We start from the raw sequence: 23,270 nt of genomic DNA, 5'->3' as shown, positions 1-23,270 counted from the left end.
TGGTATAGAAGTATACTTATTAACATTGTGTAGAAGTACTGCTTTAAGGCTTCTTTTTGAAGAATCAATAAAAAGTCTCCACTCATCAGGAACATATTCTATTTTGAAACGTGCCGTAAGTCCAGGAACGTCACAGCAAAACACAAGGTCACCTTCTTGAGGGAAGAAAAATACAAACTCCTTTTCCCACAATCGATACCAAGAGAAGGATGTACCCGGACCCAACATCTTTTCAATCTAGATCCTAAAAACTCTGCCAATTCTTTAGAACGGCCTAGGTCTCTAACCAAATCATTCAGTTCAGATTGTGAGAATGGAATGGGATCGGTTGTGCCAGGAGCATAGCAATCTCTCTCTTCTTCACTATCACCTTGCTGAGCCAATGGCTCATAATCATCTGTATCATCCAAAGAATGTGGAGGAGAGGCTATTGGTACTTCAGGTCCATGAGGAACAGGGCGAATGGCTGATTGAATGTTAGGGTAACAAATATCCTTTTTGTTTTTCAAATTGAAACCTCATGTACGTTGCAAGAACAAAAATAGCAGTCATCACTGTGATTTTTGGGCTCCCTCCAAACCATTCGTATTCCAAAACATAAGGACTGCTTTTTACATTGAAACCATTGCCTCCGTTCTTCAACACACACTGTAAAAACTTTGTACGGGGCCCAAGGCTTCTCTTGATCACCTAACTTTATATTAAAATAGGTGAAATACACTTTTCAACAAAATCAGAAATGTTTCTTTGTTGCTTTTTAACAGTATAGTTACCACAAATGTGGCAGAAGCAATCTGGCGAGTTTATACATCCTTTGGTAGCCATTGTCCATAAAATAACTTCACAACACAAGGAAACAGTCACTACTTTAAACCACTAGTAAACAACAACAAGTACACAGCACAGAGTGAAGAGGTACTGTGAACTGAAGGACAATAGCAGAAGCTCACTGCTTGGTGATGGCAGAGGAAGAGGTAGTGCAACAGACAGGCACTGACATGAAAATACTGCTGTTTTCTCCTAATTACTCTTTATTTTATGTATATCTAGTATAAAAACGGCTAAATAACAGTTTATGGAGATCCTAAAAACCAAAATTCAAATTCATTAGAGTGCTGAAATATTGGAGAAAGCTAAAACTAGACAAGGAGTTTGTGAAATAACCATACATGATGGAATTTTTTCACTATTTATCCCGAAATCAGCATTGAAACTACTATAAAAATCACTTAATAAATTTGAAACAATTTTTATGTCGCAGACCTGTGTAATGTTACTGTACAGCAAACTGGTGCACGCCAAGATCTCAAAGATGAAAGAAAATCATTCAAGAAATGTAACGGCTTTCAAGTTGTCAATGATCTTATGGATTCAGGAACCTGGCCGGATATTATAAATGATAATTTTAGAATAAGAGCAATTATGAATGGTCCACAAGACATCAATGTAAAAATGTCACATCTCCTGCGGCTAGTAAGACAAAAAGGTGATTTATTGTTTCTCATTGCTTCTGTCATCTTTCAAATGATGAAAAAGTTTAGGAAACGTGGCTTGCACATTCTAAAAAAAAAGATGCTGTGGTATTGTTTTTGTTGTGTTGTGTTTTGTTCAATTTGAGTGGTGTCACTATCACAAGAAATGGTTTAAGAGACTGGCAAAGCTTGTCCAAAGTTCTCTCTAACCAATTACAGTCCTACAATCATATTACTGAAATGCTCAACTGGAAAGAGCTTTTGCAGAGAATTAAAAACTCAAAATTAATTGATCAGGCAACTCAAGATCAAACTGATCAGGAAGAAATGAGATGGAGATGAGTTTTGTTAAGGTTATTATGCTACAGACCCATGGCATACCACTTGTAGATTATAGGAGACACACTTCCAACAATGAGAGCAATGTGAAGAGCAAGAAGACTGGTAATGAGCTTGTATCATCGAAGAAAATCTAAGATCTCATTATATCCCTTGTTGTGCTCATAAGTCAAACTTGGTTATTAATGACGCATTAATATCATCTATAATTGTGCTTTTTTTATATAGTTCACAGATTGTTCACATTAACTTTTGGCATTGGGAAGGACTTGAGAATAATGTAAACATGACTCTGAAACCACTGTGTGATACCAGATGGGAGGCCAGGACTGGAAGTATTCAGGTTATAAGATCAGAGCCTAATAACATAAGACTTGCATTAACAGAGTTAAGGGACACATGCAAAAATGATTCAATGTGTTTCAGTGAAGTATCTAGTCTCTTGAAAGAAATCTCAAAATTTAATTTTTCTTTGTGTGCTGCAATATGGCATAATGTGCTCTGCCATATCAACAGAGTCAATAAAGCGGTTCAGCAAGAAGATAATCAATTAGACACTATAGTAAAATTTATAAAATCAACACTTCGTGATACTGAAGAACATAGAGCCAGTAGTTTTGAAAAGGTTAACAAAGAAATGGAGGAATTAGTTGCATCTTTAGCAAATGTAGCTGAGTTAACAGAACCCAGTATTAAAAGGCAGGCTTCTTAAGGATGAACTCATTCCTGGGGAAGAAAATTGCTTTAGGGTAAACCACTACTACATTTTGGCAGACACCATTATCGCATCTTTGAAGCAAATATTTCAGCAGCTCATTAACTGCTGTGACATGAACTTGGCAACAAAGAAATATGAGCTCAACAGAGGATGCAGGAATCTTGCAGAAACTTTGAGAGATCTGAAAATGCATTTAGGTGCCACAAATTCAAACAACTTGCAAACAAATTGGAACTGTGTCCCTTGTGCTTCCACATACTGCAAACACGTTTAGAACTAGTTCAGTACATCTTCGAAATGGACTTGCAAGAAGTTTTTCCAAAATGCCATGCCAGTGTCTGTAGCTTCTGCAGAACACAGCTTTTTCAAGTTAAAGATAATTAAAAACTATCTCATATCTTCACTGAGCAACAAGCAGCTAAGAGGTCTTGCCATAATAGCAGTGTAAAGAAGGATTGCACTTTTGCTTGAGACAGAGAAACTGGTAAATGTCTTTACTGCTCAAAAAGCAAGAAAAGTGAAGACTTAAGTGAGTAATTTTTAAAGTAAAATAATGGAAAATGCAGGATAGAATAATAACATCTAAATTAGCGAAACTTATTTGTGAAACGCTCACAGACACCAAATCAAAAGTAAAGTTTCAGGGTGAAATATCGAAGGCATAAAAACAGATGTAAGGCAAGGTGATGACCTGTCTCCACTCCTCTTTAACTGCATACTAGAGTACATAGTAAGAGAATGGAAACAATAACTAAAAGAACAGAAACTATCACCAATCCGACTGGGAACTAAAAAAAGAAAGGTATTGAAATTCACTGTTTAACATCTGTGAATGATTTTGCCATTCTTTCTGAAAACCTAACAAATGCTAGAATACAAATAAATCTCTTGGAAGAAATAGCCAACAAAGAAGTTTTACGAATATCTGTAGAAAAAATAAAATTTATGACAAATATAAAAAGTTCTCCGGAATCCCTAGCAACAGATAATGGCCAGATAAGGAGGATAAATAAATTTAAATATTTGGGAGAAATTATCCAAGAAAATGGCTTAGAAAAATTCACTGTAGAAGAAAGAGTGCATAAAATGGAGAGCAGTAGAAGCAGAATGTCGCTATGCAAGTGAATGTTTAGTACTGAACTAAAAAATAACACAAACATGAAGTCCTAGAAAGAAAATTCATTTGAAAAATACTTGGGCCACCAAAAAATACAGAGGTATGGAAATTAAGAAGCAATGAAGAGGTTTATTGCAATATAGAAAACATAAAGGAAACACTATGAAAAACGCGACTGCTGTTTTTTGGACACTTATACAGAATGAACGGCAACATGTTAACCAAACAGATTTTTAAATATGTTTAGGACAAGAAGTCAACAATAGCCTGGATTCAAGAATTTAGGAAAGATTTGGAAAGAGAGAACATAACTGAAAAAGATGTAACAGAGACAGAGATTTTCAAGAGGAAAGTGTTAAAAATGGAAGGATTCCACTGCAGGAGGCAGAAGAAGACAAGGTCAAAGTTATCCAAGGAGAGAAAAAGGATACATAGTTAAAAGATGAAAGAATATGGGAGTAAAGAGAAAGAACAACGTAGAAGGAAGCATTAAAATTAGTGCATGGTCCTTAGATGAAAGAAAGAAAGAAAAATATTATGAAAAGAATTGTTGCAACTCACCATGTAGTGGAGATGCTGAGTTGGAGATAAGCACCTATCTGCGACTCGGCATTTCCACTCTATGGTGAGTAGTAATTAACCTTTACATAATATTGTTAATTTTTAAAACAATGCTTTTACAATTAGGTAGGCTTTTTCCTGTTTAACTTATCATTAGACAGAATCTATTTAATCATATGACTAATTTTGCATGGTTTTAGCAGTGCATGTAAAAGTTATTACTACGTCAGCCAATTTTTCCAAATGTGAAAACTATTTTGACAAATGTAAGCATGACCTTTCTGAAATATTTGGAAAAAATATTTAGTAATTTATTATAACAGACATAACTAAAATCAGTTCAGAATTGGCTCAGTATTACTGTAATGCCATACACACCTAATAAATTTTTATATTCCTGTTTTTCCAGTTCTGTTGGGTCTTAGTTTTAGGTGCACGTTCATTCATATTAGTATATTTTTGGTGCATACTTTCCTGTTTTAGTGTATACTTCACATATTTTGTTCAAGTTTTAATGCCTAAGTGCTTACATTTAACATGGCAAAGATGAACTGGTAATCTAGCAGCAGCAACACCACCATCTGTTTGCATTACACAAAAAAAGATGAATGGTGATATTGTGAAATCTACATCATCTAGTATTCTTACAACTTAAGATTACCACACTACACTCTATATAAAAATTAAATGAATGCATTTTTATAAACAAGTACTAGATTACCCACGATTTCACAAGGGCTTACCACGTGAAGTTGCCGGTAAACTAGTAATTAATATACTCCTGGCTCTTTTGCACGTAGATTCAAAGAATCCTCAGTCTGCAAATTTCATCAAAACTGTTTGAGGTGCAAACACACACACACACACACACACACACACACACACACACACACACCTGAAAGAGCAAGAACCCCATACTCAGACTTCACATGTGGCCCCAAAATTCCTTAAGCCTACCCTGCCAGAAGGACCATGTAATCTACATCTACATCATATTCTGCAAGCCACCTAATGGTGTGTGGCGGAGGGTACTTTCAGTACCACTAGCTCACTATCTGATCCCTCCAACCCTGTTCCACTCGTGAATAGTGTGTGGGAAGAATGATTGTCGGTAAGCCTCTGTATTGGTTCTAATTTCTCGAATTTTCTCCTTGTGGTCAATATGTGAGATGTATGTGGCAGGAAGTAACACGTTGTCTGACTCCTCCTGAAAAGTGCTATCCCAAAATTTCAGTAGTAAATCTCTGTGATGCACAACGTCGCTCTTGTAATGTCTACCAATGGAGTTTGTTTAGCATCTCCGTAATGCTCTCATGCCAGCTAAACGATCCGGTGATGAAACACTCCGCTCTTCGTTGGATCTTCTCTATCTCCTCTATCAGTCCTACCTGATAGGGATCCCAGATAGATGTACAATACTGAAGAATTGGGCAAAAAAGTGCCTTATAAGCCATTTCTTTCATGGATGAGTTACATTTCCTTAAGATTCTTCCGATGAAGAACCTGCGTCTTGTGTCTGTTTTTCCCACTATCTGTTTTATATGGTCATTCCACTTAAGGTCGCTCTGGATAGTTATTCCTAGATATTTTACGGCAGACACTGTCTCCAGCTGTTTGTCGTCAATAGTGTGGCTGTACAGTAGTGGATTTCTTTTCCTATGAATGCACACTATGTTACATATATTTACGTTCAGGGTCAACTGCTAGAGTCTGCACCATTCATCAATTCTCTGCAGGTTGTTCTGAAAATTCTTACTATCTTCTGGCACTGCTACTTTGGCATAAACAACTGCATCATCTGTGAATAGCCTTAAAGAGCATCCGACACTTTCTACTAGATCATTTATACATATAGTGAACAGCAACGGTCCTATCACACTTCCCTGTTGTACTCCGGATATTACCTTTACATCTGTTGATTTAATTCCATTACGAGCGACGTGTTGAGTTCTATCTGCAAGAAAGTCTTGAATCCAATCACAGGTCTGCTCTGATACTGCAAACCTCAAATATTATATTCTCCTCCTCCTTCTTCTTCTTCTTCTTCTTCAATTTTTACCTTGCCACCTAGTGGGCAGTAGTCAGTCATATTTTCTAAGTGTGGCTGAAAAGCACAGGAAGCCAACAGCAGCCTTGTCATACTCCTTTACCTAATTCTATCCTGTTGATGAGTCATCTGGTTTTCCCTCATTGTAGCTATTCCAACTCACAATATCAAAAGTCTTTTCAGTCTATAAAACACATATATAGCTCTCTTCCCATTTCAATAAAACTCTTCAGCAAAGTTCACAAATGCACCAGTGCAGTCTCCAACAGTCAGTCTTTCTTACTCATCCCATCTGGTAAGTCTTCTCTGACCAAGGTTCCAGGTGACTTCTCCAAACGCTTCCTATTTTGTAAAGCTCACCAGTACTTTTCCTCCATCCTTCTCACTTCCCCTTCCCCGCTGGCTCCGAAAGCTTGTAGATTTTCTTAACCTTCATATATGTTTCCTCCTGCTACCACTTGGTAAGCAGATCTTTTATTTATTCAATTACATTACATTTTCTGATATTGATTATTTTTGTTGATATATCAACTATTTATTTCATTTTTCCAGGTTTCAACATTGTTCATATACTCTGAGCTACTACTGCCAAATTTTTTATCCTTTTCCTTAGCGAAAGTAGTATTCTGTATCTCCCATCTATTATCTGAAGCTCTTATTGATGTTTCATAATATGATGTTTTTTACGGTGAAGAGGTTTATTGGCCCCATATCTAACCCCCATCCTGGAGGACTTCGATTTCTTTAGGGTTTACTCCCCTCTGAAAGTAGCCTTCTCTAAATCTTGTGAGTCTTCCTTGCCCTATGATATTGGGCACTCTTTGTCTGGCTCCTCCCACAGGAAATCACCTTATCAAAGACACTTTCAGTGTTCGATGGGAGAGTTTGTGCTTCAATGAAGCTGATGGCTAGTGTAGCTGCCAGCAGGGCCAACCAAGCCAGGCAGGCCTTGGCATAGAAGCCGCTTGTTCTGCTGGTCTTTATTTTGCAACGCGTTCGGCTGCAGGGTGGCCATCACTCGCAAATCCTGTCCTGTACACTCCACAACAAACAAGAGGCTACAGGAGCAAAAAATGAGTTGATGTAAGCATCAAAAATTACAAATGGCCACTGTAACCTATTTTTTTAAGTTATATTAACAAACAAATCAACTTGCATTGTTAATTATCGGAATTACTTCTAGAAAAGTGCTTTCACCAGCTGTCTAAATGTTTCCTTTTGGACACCTGTATACCATCTGGACTGCTATCTTGTATATTTCCATGTCTGTTACTGAAATACTCTAAGACTGTTTAACGCAATATTCATTTTAGGTCTTATGCACTTCCTGTTTGTATAGCTATTCCAATTTACATTGTAGGTAGACCTGCTCAATTTCTGTCACTTCCAAATAGTGCTTTGTCATGGACAACACATCTGGAGAGATACCTTTAGATTTTTAATTTCCTATTATGATAGGAAAAGATTATATTTCTTATTTAACATGCTTCTTACATTCTGATGAAAACATACAGTATGTTTCAATTTATTATCATTCACACCATCTGAGCTATCACCTACAGCTGCATTACAGCAATTCTCAGAAATTATTGGTGGTGAAAGAGGGGAAACATAACCTGGGTGTCAGGTAAGTATTTGTGCCCAAATAGTGTAGCTGTTGCCGAGTTTGTGCAATGTTCAGTAATGGGATCTGAGGTGTGTGAACTGCAGATGGCTGTAGTTGTGCAAGTTAATAAATTCTTCCATTTACCTCCCACGTTGAGTAGAAGTCGTAAGTTGCCAAATGTTCCTTGGCTGGTTTTAATCCACAGCCATGTACTATATCTTTCTTTTGGCTTCCAAAGTTTCAACAATTGCACAGCCAAATCTCATGACTTAATACTAACAAAACAAATTACAATTTCAGTTAGCTTCTTCAAAAAATCTGGCTCATTCACAAAACAGTAACATCCCCATAATTTAACATCAAATCTCCTCCAGGATCTCATATGCAACAATTAATACTACTAACTTCATAGTAACAAACAACTTCCTGCCATATTAAAACTGTGTGCCGGACTTGGATTCGATCCTGGGGCACCTTCACCATTCATGGGCAAGCGTTCTGTTGACTCTCACAATCCAAGCTCAACTCATGAACCTAATCCTCAACCCGTCCCACCCTCCCCCACAGCTTTCCTTCTTCCAGTAGCTTCTATCCTACATTCCAAACTCCTCAGACGTTCTCCCGCATACCTCGTGAGACCTGCATTTGTAGTATCCACTTTGATTTTGCTTAAATTTATGGAATTTTTATTGAGAAATTAATTTTTATTCTTACTAATAATTTTTTATATCTCGTACACGATTCCGATAATATCAGCCAAGAGATTATATCACTGACGTGAGTCCACATCCCAGGGCTTGTGTTAGAAATTATTCTAACTTCTGTGACTCCTCTTCTTTGTTGAGATGAGCTAGTCAGCAGTAATAATTCTAGCCGCTCCTGTTATTGCTCTAACTGTATGAAGAAATTATTGGATTGAAAAGCCAAGATATAGTCATTATTAACAAAACAAAAAGGTATACAATGAATATCTAATTATTTCTGGCTCATGTCTGTGATTCACTCTCTAATCTGTATTTATTAAAGTTTTTTTTAGATCAAGATAGGCACTTCCGCTGTGACAGTGGAACATTATAGTTATCCTCACATACCAGCAGAATTAAAACAAACAAACCTGCTAGAGGTGAAAGCCAAAGTTTTACATTTGATGTTCAAGAAATCATTCACACAGGAGAATCAAACAAACCTGCTAGAGATGAAAGCCAAAGTTTTAAATTTCATGTTCATGAAATCATTCACACAGGAGAATCTTACAAACATGCCGTCATCTGACCATCGGACAGACTCCTGTATGGACAACACAGTAGTAAGCATCCCTGGTGTAGAGAAACAACTGAAATATTTGAAAGCAAATAAATCACCATGTCCGGATGCAATCCTAGTCCAATTTTACAAAGAGCACTCTCAGGCACTGGCCCCTTACCAAGCTTGAATTTGTCATGACACTCTTGCCCAGCACAGAGTCCCAAGCAACCAGAAAAAAGTGCAAGTGACTCCAGTATATAAAAGAGTAAAAAACGAACCCACAAAATTACAGACTAATATTCATAACTTCCGTTTGCGCCGAATGAAACTTTGTTCTGTAACGATGTCTCAGTTTCCTTAAAAAGTGATAGTGACGTGTGTAAAATCTGCGTAAAAAAGGTAAAGAGAGGTATCCTATGCATCCAGTGCAGGTCTTGGTATCACGACAAATGTGTTAAAGTGAATCTAAAATATATAAAAGACGAACATGACTGGACATGCCGTCAGTGCGTTGTGAGTGTCACGAAAAACGAGGTAATGGACACGATAAAATCAAAAGAACAAATAATAAGTGTGCTTACAGAGGATTTAATGACTATAAATACGAAATATGAAGAACTTCGGCAGAAATATCAAGAACTGGAAACGAAATACAAAGAGATAGAGCGAGATCATCGTCTAGCACAAGACAGTGTTGTTAACCGTCGTTCTGCGCAAAAAAAACGTGGCGTTTGCCGAAAAAAACAAACAGACAGACAGTGAGTACAGTTCCGGCGATACCGCTAGCAAATAAATTCACAACACTAGACGAAGACTGTGATAAGACAAAGAACAATGACGAACAAAAATCAGTGACGAAACTTCCAATCGAGTGCGCAGCCAAGAAAACATCTAATACGAAAAATAAACCAGTGAACATCAAACGACGAGTTGTTGTACTTGGTGATAGCCACGCCAAGAAAATTGCCGAAAAAATAAATGAGTACAGTACGTTATTCACGGCAACAGGTATGACGAAACCCAGTGCACCTTTGACTGAGATAAGTAAGAGCAGCAACTCACTTAATGAGCTATCTATGAATGATGCCGTCATAATCATGGGTGGAAGTAATGATGCATACAGAAATGAGAGTAAACATGCGACCCAGTGTTTAAAAACTACATTACTTGACCTGAAAGTTCCGAACATCATAGTTACTAGTTTGCCTCACAGATATGACCTGCAAGACAATTCCATCGTAAATCTGGAGCTTGCAAAAGTAAACAGACAATTCTACAAAATATGCAAGTCCCAACAAAATGTAACATTTCTTGATCTTCCAGATGCAAGAGATTTGTTTACGAAACATGGACTACATTATAATAACGCTGGCAAGTCATACGTTGGCAAAATGCTAGCGAAATTAATACAAAAAGACGACGACGTTGCAAGAAAACCAATTGGTGTGCAACCAGTTTCGACCAAGGAAATGGATAAACGAGAAAACAATTTCAAAATCGCAGCCACAGCGCCAGCTCAAACAGGAACATCACGTCCAGAAGATGAGACGGTGCCAGAACCAGCCTCAGAACATACAGCAAAGACTGAAATTATCGTCAAGAAAACTGTACCTACTCATCATCCAGATGCTCACACACAGGGAAACTGATGAAGGGGGCCAGTTCTATCCGAATTTGGCCCAATACAACGAATCCAGAACAAGCAGTCAACACTCAGGTGGACGTTCCGTTACTTTATAGTCAAATTAGTTTTAAAGACCCTCTACCTAATAATATATGCAATAGTAATTTCGTTATGCACTTGAACATAAGAGGTCTGTCTGAAGGAATGATCAGGAAGCTTTATGATATAGAAATTTTGCTAGAAAATGTGAAACAATCTGTGAAAGTAATATGCCTTAACGAACATTGGCTAAAATCTGAAAACATCAGTCTCCTGAATAAACTTACAGGTTATAAACTGGCTACCAGCTTTTGTAGGACCAATGGGTATGGAGGCTCTTGCATATTAGTTCATTCCACGGTAGACTATGATATCAGACAGAATTTTAGCCATCTGAATGAAGAAGGCACATTTGAAAGTTGTTGTATAGAACTTAAAGAGTATAACACACTAATTATCAGCATATATCGCACCCCTGGGTACCATATAAGCTCTGTATTTTTAGATAAGTTTGATACATTGCTACATAAATTAAAATGTGAGAAACTGTGCAAGAAAGTGGTTATATGTGCTGACTTCAACATAGATGTAAGGACTGATGACAAATTTTCTTCACACTTAAAGAACCTGGTAGCCACAAATGGGCTAAATCTCAATTTCGATCAGTATACAAGAATTACAGCAAGCTCTGCAACATGTATTGACAATATTGTAAGTAGTTATAATTATTATGTAAAAGAAAAGTTTCTTCTAGATTTAGGAGTATCAGACCATAAAGCACTATTTGTATCACTAACGAAGCAAAATTCAGTCTGCACAACAAAAAGATGTAGGAATTTCAGTCAAGAAAATGTGGAAGTATTTTGCAAAAAACTAAGCCAAACCAAGTGGACAGTCAGCAAACACACTTCCACAAGTGACAATTACAATAACTTTTTAACTGAATTCTTGGGTATATTCAATGAGTGCTTCCCTTTTGTAACAGTGAGGACCAGGTCCCAAAAAAGTAGATCCTGGGTAACAAAAGGAATTAGAGTGTCTAGTGCTACTAAGAGGAAACTGCATATGGAGGCAAAAGTAAATCGAAGCCCTCAATTTCTTAAGTATGTAAGCACATACAAAAAAACATTTGACAAAATAGTTAAACTAGCAAAACGTACTGCAAATAACGACTTCATTTCAAATGCAAAAAACAAATCAAAAGCTGTTTGGTCTGTTATAAGACGTGGAGCTGGCAGTGAGAGAGAGAAAATGCCCTTCTAAAATAGTGATAAATGGTAGGGCTGTTACAGAACCCAGTGCCATTTGTGAATCATTCAATGACTTTTTCATAAACTGTAACAAATTTGGTGACTGTTCACCACCAAATACAAAGCCCAATATGACAGATAGCAATTGCACATGTTTTAAGTTTTCTCATGTTTCCATCTCAGATGTCATCAAAATCATAACATCCCTAAAAAATTCAAAATCTGCGGGGTGGGATGAGGTCCCCACTGAAATAATAAAAATAGTCCATCACAGTATTGCATATCCACTCTCTTTCATAATCAACCAATCATTTGATGAGGGATGTTTCCCAGATCGATTAAAATATGCAGAAGTTCGACCCATACACAAAAAAGGCAAACAAGATGAATTGGGCAACTATAGGCCAATCTCACTGTTACCAATTTTCTCAAAAATATTTGAAAGAGCTGCATGTGATCAGATTGAAAATCACAATTCATCTAACAGCATTATCTTAGGCAATCAATATGGTTTCAGAAAAGGTCGCAGCACAATCCATGCAATAAATGAATTAGTCACAAAAGTCAGCAGATGTCTTGATGATAGAATGTGTGTGTCAGGCATCTTTTGTGACCTGTCCAAAGCCTTCGACACAGTATATCATGACCTGCTTCTCCAAAAATTGGCACGCTATGGTTTTCAAGGCAAATCTCTTAGCTGGATGTCATCATACTTGGCAAACAGAAAACAAAGAGTACTTATTAACATCAACGGCAAGAAATTTCTCTCTGGCTGGAAAAAACACTCAATTAGGTGTTCCACAAGGCTCAATATTAGGGCCACTGCTTTTTCTATACTATATTAATGATATGCCATGTCAGGTCCAGTCTGATACTATCCTCTATGCAGATGACTCAACAGCTTTAGTCTGTTGTAAAAATGAGGTAGACCTAATTTGTCATATTAAACAAACACTTGGGGAAGTGGAGGCATGGGTCAAAAACAATAACTTGACATTAAACTTTACAAAAACAGAAATTGTTCATTTTACCACAAAACGATCTGCACAGTCTATAAGTGAAATAAGGTATATGGAGAAAAAATTAGAGACTGCAGACTGCGTCAAATTCCTTGGCGTGTTAGTCAATAAAAACCTGTTATGGAGTCGCCATGTGGACAACGTACTGGGTCGACTGAATAGCCTTGTATATATTATGAATATCTTGTATAGTATTACTGATTTAGCTGTACGAAAAACCGTATATAATGCATATTTTGTTTCAGTCATTAGGTATAGTATAATTTTCTGGGGGTCTGAAAAAACAAATTTACTTAGAGCTTTTAGACTACAAAAAAGAATCATCCGGGCAATGGTGGGAGCAAAACCAAAGCAACACTGCAAACCTTTATTTGTAAAACTGGATCTAATGAGCATTCCTAGCATATACATCTATGAAACTCTCACTTTCACGAAAAGAAACCCACAACTTTTTGAGGGCAACTTCTTCTTGCATCAATATGATACAAGACATAGAACGAGCTACATGTTAGCTACCCACCGTTTAAAATCATATGAAAAAACCCCATACTATATGGGCATGAAATTTGTAAATAAAATATGGAAAGATATGGATGACCCAAATGTAAAAGGCACCAAAAGAGACCTGGAAAAATATCTGAAAGATAAATGTTACTATAGTGTAGAAGATTTAATGAATGGTAACAATGCATTATAATTGTAATTAAAATACCTCTTTGAAGATGTTACACCATGTATATTATTAGTTTATTGTATTTTTAGTATTGTTATATATAGTGTAAAAACTGACAAGTCACCTATGTCACAATCTTTGATTGTATAAGGCATGTTATGTGATGATAAAAATTGAATTGAATTGAATTGAACATATTCTCAGTTCAAATATAATATACTTTCTGGAGACTGAGAAGCTCATGCTCATGTCCATGAATCAGCACAGTTTTGGAAAGCATCGCTCGTGCGAAACTTCGCTTGCCTTTTTCTCACATGATATACTGTGAACTATGGATTCCATATTTCAAGATTTCCAGAAAGCATTCAACATGGTGCCCCATTGCTGGCTGTTAACGAAGGTATTAGCATATGGAATAAGTTTACAGATATTTGAGTGGCTCCAAGACTTTTTAAATAATAGAAACCAGTATGTTGTCCTCAATGGCGAGTGTTCATCAGAGATAAGGGTATCATCAGGAGTGTCCCAGGGACGTGTGATAGGTCTGCTATTGTTCTCTATGCACATAAATGATTTGGCGGACAGGTTGGCAGCTGTCTGTAGTTGTTTACTGATGATGCTGTGGTCTACGGTAAGGTGTCAAAGTTGAGTGACTGTAGGAAGATACATGATGACTTAGACAAAATTTCCAGTTAGTGTGATGAATGGGAGGGGGCCCTAAATGGGGAAAAATGTAAGTTAATGTGGATGAATAGGAAGATCAAACACATGATGACTTAGACAAAATTTCCAGTTAGTGTGATGAATGGGAGGGGGCCCTAAATGGGGAAAAATGTAAGTTAATGTGGATGAATAGGAAGATCAAACCTGTAATGTTAAGATACAATATTACTAGTGTCCTGCTTGACACAGTCAAGTCGTTTAAATATCTCGGCGTAATGTTGCAAAACAATATGAGATTGAACAAGCATGTGAGAATTGTGGTAGGGATCGATGAATGGTCAACTTCGGTTTATTGCGAGAATTTTAAGAAAGAATGGTTTCACCTGTAAAGGAGACTGTAGATAGGGTGTGACCTATTCTTGAGTAATGCTTGAGTGTTTGGGATCTGTACTAGCTTAGATTAACGGAAGACACTGAAGCCATTCAGAGGTGGGCTGCTAGATTTGTTACCAGTAGGTATAAACAACACAAGAGTGTAACAGTGATGCTTGGGGGACTAAAATGGGAATTCCTGGAGGGAATGCAATGTTCTTTTCGAGAAACACTATTGAGAAAATTTAGAGAACTGGCATTTGAAGCTGACTGCCAAACGATTCTTCTGTCACCAACATACATTGCGCGTAATGACCATGAAGATAAGATAAGGGAAGTTAGGGCTCATACAGAGGGAAACAGACAGTCATTTTTCCCTCGCTCTATTTGCAAGGAATCCCAGTTCAAATTTACAAAGATGAAAGGAAATGATTATTAGCAGCACAGGGTACCTTCCACCATGCCCCGTACAGTGGCTTGCAGAGTATCTATGTAGATGTAGAAGTTACAACAACACGATCGACCCTCAGTCATCAACCACTATTGAGAAAAAGAGGTTTTCCTAAATATAACTTTCAATTAATATTATTTGTTAAATATAATACTTGTAAATGAAATTACAGGGTGGTACACACTCCCGGAACAAATGGCATTACGAAAACTACGAAAACTGGTGTAGTCACAGCGTTTCAAGTCAACGCACACACTGTTAAATAGTGAAAAAGTCTCCCCAGTGTCTGCAAAAAGTACTGTACATAGAAACACTCACTCATATTAACTATGGGAGATGTTACAATAAATATTTAAATAATTTATTTATCAGAAATCTATGTTACCTGCTGCTAGAAGTGATACAAGGAAGTTTTTACTGTCAGGCACACAAGTTAGTTTTAACAATTGTCGATATGCTGGTGAATATGCAGCAAGGTCCACCACTGAATGCCAGAAAACAGTGCAGTCACCCAACACTGCGTCAACCTGCCAAAATATTAAATTCATCATAATGATAAAAATTTTAAGGTAACATTTATTGCCAAGTAGATACTTGACTTTAACTCAAAGTAATAACTTTCATATCTTAATTATTTAACCAAATTAAATATATATAAATAAACAATCTAGTAACAATGCATTGCCATTTTTACAGTAGCTGAAAGCACTGTTAGTATACTGTTCGGTCTCACTCTGACATCTTGCTTTCTTATATTGCAGACATGTTGCAATGGGACCCTATTAGCATATTAGCACCTTCCATAGTGAATCTATTTGGGGATTACTCTGATGACATTGGTTCTGACACAGTTCTCACAAAGTCTGACTGTTTTTATTACTACATCATTGTGTTGCCCACAGATATGAAAGACTCACACCACTTCAAAGCATTCCTGGTCAGCTCACACCACTTCAAAGCATTACTGGCCACAGCAATTTTAATGAAGGGCGCAGAGAAGGACACTGCTCGTCCTCACTTTCTATTCCCTCCGTTGAAAACTCAAAATAGGAAGTACATTGTTTTTGCCTTTGCTTTTTCCAACGATTTAAAGATTCATAGTTGAACACAAGTGGAGGTACAAACCGTACTACCAAGCAAGGTGGTACAGTGATTAGCTCACTGGACTTGCATCCAGAGCAACAACATTTCAAACCTGCCTCCGGCCATCCTCATTTAGGTTTTCCTCGATTTCCCGAAATTGCTTCAGGTAAATGCCAGGATGATTCCTCTGAAAAGGGATGGCCAACTTCCTTCCCCATCCTTCCCTAATCCGATGGGACCGATGACCTCACTGTTTGGTCCCCTCCCCCAAATCAACCAACCAACCAACCAACCAACCAACCAGCCCACAAACTGTACTAGATATTTGGCATGAAGAATTTTTGAGAGATGCATCTTAAAATCAGTAAAACCAAGGCAGTTGGTTTGTTATTTGGCAGGAACTCTCCAACAGTTTCGTCCAATTCATCATGTTGAAACATACCATGAAATTTTTTTATGCAGGAAGGATACAATGAAAAACACACTATCAAAATTTTTGCTGCAAGGAAGAACTGCAAATATTTTTTTAAAATTTGTTGAAGTTACTCATTTTTGTTGCACAAAGAATCATTTGTGATAGAAGTTTGTGCAGCCCTTCCTCCCTAGCGTGCGATCAGTCATGACAAGAGAGCATAGCACCATATAGTGATGAGAGCCAAGCACAACTGAAGCATCTAAACTATACAAAAAATATCATGTATCATTCATGGTTTGAATAAGAGGTCAATCATGACTTCAATTTATTGAAACGAAATATTTCTTACACATACATCATTTTATAACAATTCCTGTAGCACAGTTCTTATGATAATTATTTAATAACGTATATTTTAGTAAGAATGAAACAGTTTCTTGTTTATTCCTCATGGTAATCAGAATAAAGCAAAGTGTACCAGGCACACCTGACAAAAGAAAAATTAATGCCTTCAGGCACATCCCAGTAATTACTAGTTTTGTTTTGACAGAATTCTGGTGGAGTAAGAAATAGTCCTGTCTGTTGTACTGCATACTGAGCATACTTACACAGGGTGTATATGCAGACAAAGAAAAAAAATTCCCGGATTTTCCGGTTAAAAATACATTTTCTCCCGGGTGAAAACATACTTTTTCCCTGTTAACTGACAGTACATTTTCTCTCGGAACTGTATAACTTATAGTTCCTTAGAATGGTTACGGTTTTATACATGGGTGTAGAATTTCTGGCACTTTAGAAAATGAAACACAGGGGAAAAAAACGTTTTGGAAAGATCTTTGATGTGCAGTAACATGTTCGCTGCATATTTTCGTATTACGAAACTATAAATTCGAATTCCACCAAACAGCACATGTTAATTTCCGAAGCAGTGAAATCGAGACTGCGAAGTGGTTTTGTAAGCCAGTTATAGTTCATGTCACGTGATTTTCACCAGCCGATGATACCAGGTACTGAGAGCTTATGACACGTGATGAAGTCAGCCAATAGCAACATCACTGTTAAGTAGCGCGAACACACAAACAGAAAAAGCTAATGGTTTAAATTAATATACACAGTGTTGCTACAAGAAAAGTAAAGCTTTCACTTATAATACTGGTCTATAAGATTAATACGCTGGAAGAGAAGCTAAGCTTTCACATATAATGTTGGTCTTTTATGCGCGTATTACAATTTAAGATATATCACACAAATGTGCATTAAAATTTTTAATAATTCATCTACATGGCTCATCATCAAAGAGTTTATTTTTAAATGAGTGTCAAACACTCTTTGATTTAAGAAATTCATCGTACATTCTCGTACGTAGTTCAACTTGCGTAAAAGGAAATTTTCTTTGATAGTAACGCTTTTCAAACCACCATTCGGAATATTTCCCCACGACCTGTTAGAAATAGGTTCGTTTCTGCAGTTGCCAGTGAGCGCCAGATGACAGGCGTCACCGCGCTTCCGCAGCTCCGATGTCGTAGGGAGCCGTATGTTCGCATGTGTAAAACAGTAAAAGATCTTACATTAGGTAATAAAAGAAACAAGACATTCAAAGTTGCAGCTGCTTACACAGCCAAAGCCACATTTCTGTAGCCAGAAGTGGGAAAAGGTACTACTCAACTGCGCATCCGCATGATTCCGCTTGTAACTGCTAAAACAAATCTAATGTAAAAGGTTGTGATGTCATGCTCATCGGAGGCAATTTGTTGATACGAATCATTGCATATTCTTCCTAAAGCCTTTGACAAGTTTTGCTGTTGGCAGACGCTTGTATGAGAACTTTGTTTTGTTGCTGTATATGGTGCATTTACTTCAAAGTTTAAGTTTTATTTTCGTTTTTTCACTCGTTCATGTTTTATTGCTGAAGTATTATTCTGCAGTAGCAGGATACAGTAATATTCTTTGTTAGATTATCGGTTCTTACCAGTCAAAATTATAAAAATTTAACTGGAAACAATGAAAAATTCCCAGAATTCTAAAATATTCCCGGGTTTTCCCAGTTTTTTCCCGGATGGAAAAATTTCCAGTTTTTTCCCAGATCTCCCGGTTGTCCCGGATTGTATACACCCTGTTACAGCAATTCATAAAATGTGCTAGCAAAAACTGATAATGCACAACTGAATGAAATTTAAGAACTCTGTTCTCCTGACAAACCTCAAATGACACAGAGTTATCAGAAATTATATTCCCTGTCAACTTCCTTAAAAATATTTTCCACAGTCGAAAAAGTTCTTTACAGAGAGTCACTTTGGTTGTTCCAGGTGGAATATGAATTGTATAACAGTCCTTTCATTGCCCTCCTGAAAGAAAGAGGTATCATTATGTCTGACCAAGATACCAACAAAAGCAATGAATTAATTTCTGCAACTGGTTAGAAACCATTTCGAATGCTATGTTAAGAATTATTCTTCTCTATTTCTCCAGATAACGACAGGTCGAGCATAAGATTTTTGGCATTAAACAGTCCAACTTTATTTTTGGTTCTAATATGTCTCGAGGTTCCTGAAGACATATATAAAGCTGGAGAAACAGTAAACCACTCATACCATCAATATTTTATATGAATGTGTCACAGCAGTAATTGAATGCACAACAAACTCTCATCTTTTTTGCCACAAAAAAAGGTGTGGTTTGCTTGGAGTTCTTTCATGAAACCTGACTGATCAACATTAGGCAAAGCAGATGTGGGGATAACAGCAAGCTGTGTCTTCATGTCAGCTATGAATTAATGCCATCTCCTCTACACTTTTACTTCAAGCGAACTTCATTGCTTTAGGACTTTCTACGCAGTATGATCTCTTGAACTAGCTTAACCAAGTTGAAGGAACTTGAAATTAGCAATTTTCATCTCAAGTGCAATTTGGAAGTCCCAGTCTCATAGATATCCTCTGGTAACAGTGTACTGTCTCTCAGGTATCTCTACATGGTTCAAATCTCAAGCAAACTCCTCAAAAGACATGTTGTTCATGCTATTTACTCAAGTTTAAGAGTTTATGTCTGTTATTAATGAGGGGTCATGGGACTTTGTGGTTACCCTGTACAGTAAACCTTACAGGCTGTTTCTCTTTCACAGTTTTGCTAGTTTCCTTTTGGCACATATTTATTACTTTGTGTAAATATTTCTTCCACTTACATAGTTCATGCTCACATTTTATGAAGCAAACACAGGTTTATACACTGCTCAACATGAAGGGTTAAACACAATGAATATTAATTCAAAAAACAGATGATGTGACTTACCGAACGAAAGTGCTGGCAGGTCGATAGACACACAAACAAACACAAACATACACATGAAATTCAAGCTTTCGCAACAAACTGTTGCCTCATCAGGAAAGATGGAAGGAGAGGGAAAGACGAAAGGATGTGGGTTTTAAGGGAGAGGGTAAGGAGTCATTCCAATCCCGGGAGCGGAAAGACTTACCTTAGGGGGAAAGAAGGGGTATACACTCGCGCACACACACACATATCCATCCGCACATCTGGATGTGTGCGAGTGTATACCCCTTCTTTCCCCCTAAGGTAAGTCTTTCTGCTCCCGGGATTGGAATGACTCCTTACCCTCTCCCTTAAAACCCACTTCCTTTTGCCTTTCCCTCTCCTTCCCTCTTTCCTGACGAGGCAACAGTTTGTTGCGAAAGCTTGAATTTCATGTGTATGTTTGTGTTTGTTTGTGTGTCTATCGACCTGCCAGCACTTTCGTTCGGTAAGTCACATCATCTGTGTTTTTAGATATATTTTTCCCATGTGGAATGTTTCCCTCTATTATATTGAATATTAATTCACTTTTATCTCCATTGTTGAACTTAAGCTACCACAATTACATGAATTGCAAATCTGAGAGAACAGTAATGCAGACAACTTCCACAAAAACTGAAATTTGCTTTACAAATTATGATCCCACTGAGCTGTGTTATCTGTTTACTGATGCATGTCAAAGAAGGACATGTGACTGCCCTGTTGCACATGCGCAATCCACTACAGCTCTGGTAGGGGTGAACAATTCCCCAGCCACCTGACAAGTTACAAATTTGGGAATTTTCAACATTTTTTGAATACTTGCAGGGCATCTTAACAGCTAAAATAGTGACAGGGTATTTCTTTTGGTGTATTCTTTCTGTATATAAAATTTCAGAGCATGCCATGGCATGTCAGATTGGACCATTCCCTCATAAGAATTGGAGATGATGAGATAGATGTGGTGGACAACTGCCAGAGCTCAGATAGTGTTGCTTCCTCAGACAACAACATACATTAAGAGGCTGGAAATGGAATACAGAAAGCTTTCAAATTCTACTATGTGGTATATCAGACCCTTCAACCCGGGAAGAGGTTGGCTTCGTCCAAATGTTTGGGAGAGGTGCAACAGTGTTATCAGACTCAAAATAAAAAGAACAAAAGTAAACAAATTTACGAGAAAAGAAAAATATTAGCAAAAAGTGCACAGCACAAACAGGATCAACCAGCAAAATTTTGAAGTAATGTGTATGACCTTTCTTTGAAGCATTCAACAACAGTGATTGTTTAAGCTTCATCGTCTTCAAAACAAAAGGCCTCTAATACTGCTGAACATTAACTGTCAAATATTCAACTAAGTTACATTTTGATTACAAAGAATGGGTGGATGGTGAGTGAGTCTCAGCAAAACCCATTGTAAAGACTGAAACTTGGTCTCAACATCATAGCTGTAGACCCACATCTCATCACCAGTAACGATTCCCTTAGGAAACATCTTATTCTCATCTGCACAAACCAAAATCTCTTCACAGATTTCTGGTATTGATTCATGAGTCATGGGACCAACTTTGTGGCAACAAGACACCGTGTCAGGATTTCATTACATGATCCAATTGAAAAGATACATTCTTGTGCAACCTCTTGGACAGTCAGTCTTCAATTGGTATACACAATTTCATTGACGTTCTGGACACAGGCGTCACTGGTAGGCGTCAAAGGGCATCTTGAATGAGGGTTATCTTTAACTGCTGGTAACTTATAAACTTTTTCCTTGACATCCTCCGAGGATGTCCAGCGCAGTCCTGGATGAAACGTCAGGATCAGAAGAGTTACTTGGACCACGACCTCACATACCAAAAGGTTTACCAGCAGCTCTGGCATCTAGTCATAAAAGCCTTCATTCTTTGGTCATCTTTAACTTCTGTCTGGCAATTTTTAAACCATGTGAACCATTTGTAACACTGAGTATGACTTCAGCACTCATCACCGTAGGCTTCCTGAATCATTTGGCTTGTCTCTGTAAAGGTTTACTTGAGTTCCACGCAAAATTTAATGCAGACATGTTGCTCCTCTAACTCCAGTCACCTTGAAATTTGCAAACAGTGTGACACAACGTTCTACTCAATGCAGCACTGAACAGTAACTAACAGACATACAACAATGAAACTTCCAGCAGTTACATGTTTAACACAGGTGTGTGCCAGATTTGCTCCAAAACACCATTGGCGAGAAACTATGAATGTTCTGGAATTTTTTGAACACACCTCACATATACTGAGCAGATTGTCATCTGTAAAAAATTTTATATGATTTATTATGAATGACTGGCAATGGCAAGGAAAGCGTTTCTGAAGAAGAGAAATTTGTTAACATCGAGTGTAGATTTAAGTGTCAGGAAGTCGTTTCTGAAATTATTTGTATGGAGTGTAGCCATGTATGGAAGTGAAACATGGACGATAAACAGTTTGGACAAGAAGAGAATAGAAGCTTTCGAAATGTGGTGCTACAAAAGAATGGTGAAGATTAGATGGGTAGATCACATAACTAATGAGGAGGTATTGAATAGAATTGGGGAAAAGAGGAGTTTGTGGCACAACTTGACAAAAAGAAGGGACCGGTTGGTAGGACATGTTTTGAGGCATCAAGGGATCACAAATTTAGCATTGGAGGGCAGCGTGGAGGGTAAAAATCGTAAAGGGAGACCAAGAGATGAATACACTAAGCAGATTCAGAAGGATGTAGGTTGCAGTAAGTACCGGGAGATGAAGAAGCTTGCACAGGATAGAGTAGCATGGAGAGCTGCATCAAACCAGTCTCAGGACTGAAGACCACAACAACAACAACAACAACAACAACAACAACAACATTATGATTTTTTCTGATATTAAATTCATGTGCTAATTCAATCCAAGATCACAGAGATTTACTTCTCAATTTGGTCCTAAGAAACTACAATGTACAATAAATTAAAATAAAATAAAAATATCAAATACTCTCACAAACAGTACTACAAGTAAGATACGTAGCTAATGGGGGATCATTACCATACCTGTAAAAGGAGTAAAGAAGCCTCAATAATTAGAGAAATATTCCTCAGATACCTACAATTAACAAATGAATTAAATTAAGTGTTCCTCAAGATAACATACTGCAATTGATTGCGCACTAAAGTTTCAGTAATCTTTCATGAGGAGTGTAAGATACAATGTTATGATGTAAAAAGATAAGATACTGCTTGTATATGAGAGTGTTACACTGAGGAGCCAAAGAAACTGGTGCATCTCCCTAATATCA

The 23,270-nt window shown here is 37.4% G+C and overlaps 1 protein-coding gene across 1 annotated transcript in view; it reads right to left on the bottom strand.

Annotated features, from left to right (window-relative positions):
- LOC124619972 (lysosomal-trafficking regulator) overlaps positions 1-23,270 on the bottom strand; it is a 594,456-nt gene that overhangs the window by 431,638 nt on the left and 139,548 nt on the right. The window contains exon 15 of the mRNA XM_047146635.1: positions 15,582-15,723. Coding sequence (XP_047002591.1) covers positions 15,582-15,723 — 142 coding nt within the window. The remainder of the gene's footprint in view (positions 1-15,581; positions 15,724-23,270) is intronic.

This window comes from Schistocerca americana, chromosome 6 (genome assembly GCF_021461395.2).
Source record: "Schistocerca americana isolate TAMUIC-IGC-003095 chromosome 6, iqSchAmer2.1, whole genome shotgun sequence".
Classification (NCBI taxonomy): domain Eukaryota; kingdom Metazoa; phylum Arthropoda; class Insecta; order Orthoptera; family Acrididae; genus Schistocerca; species Schistocerca americana.
This window is presented reverse-complemented; position numbering and strand designations above follow the sequence as displayed.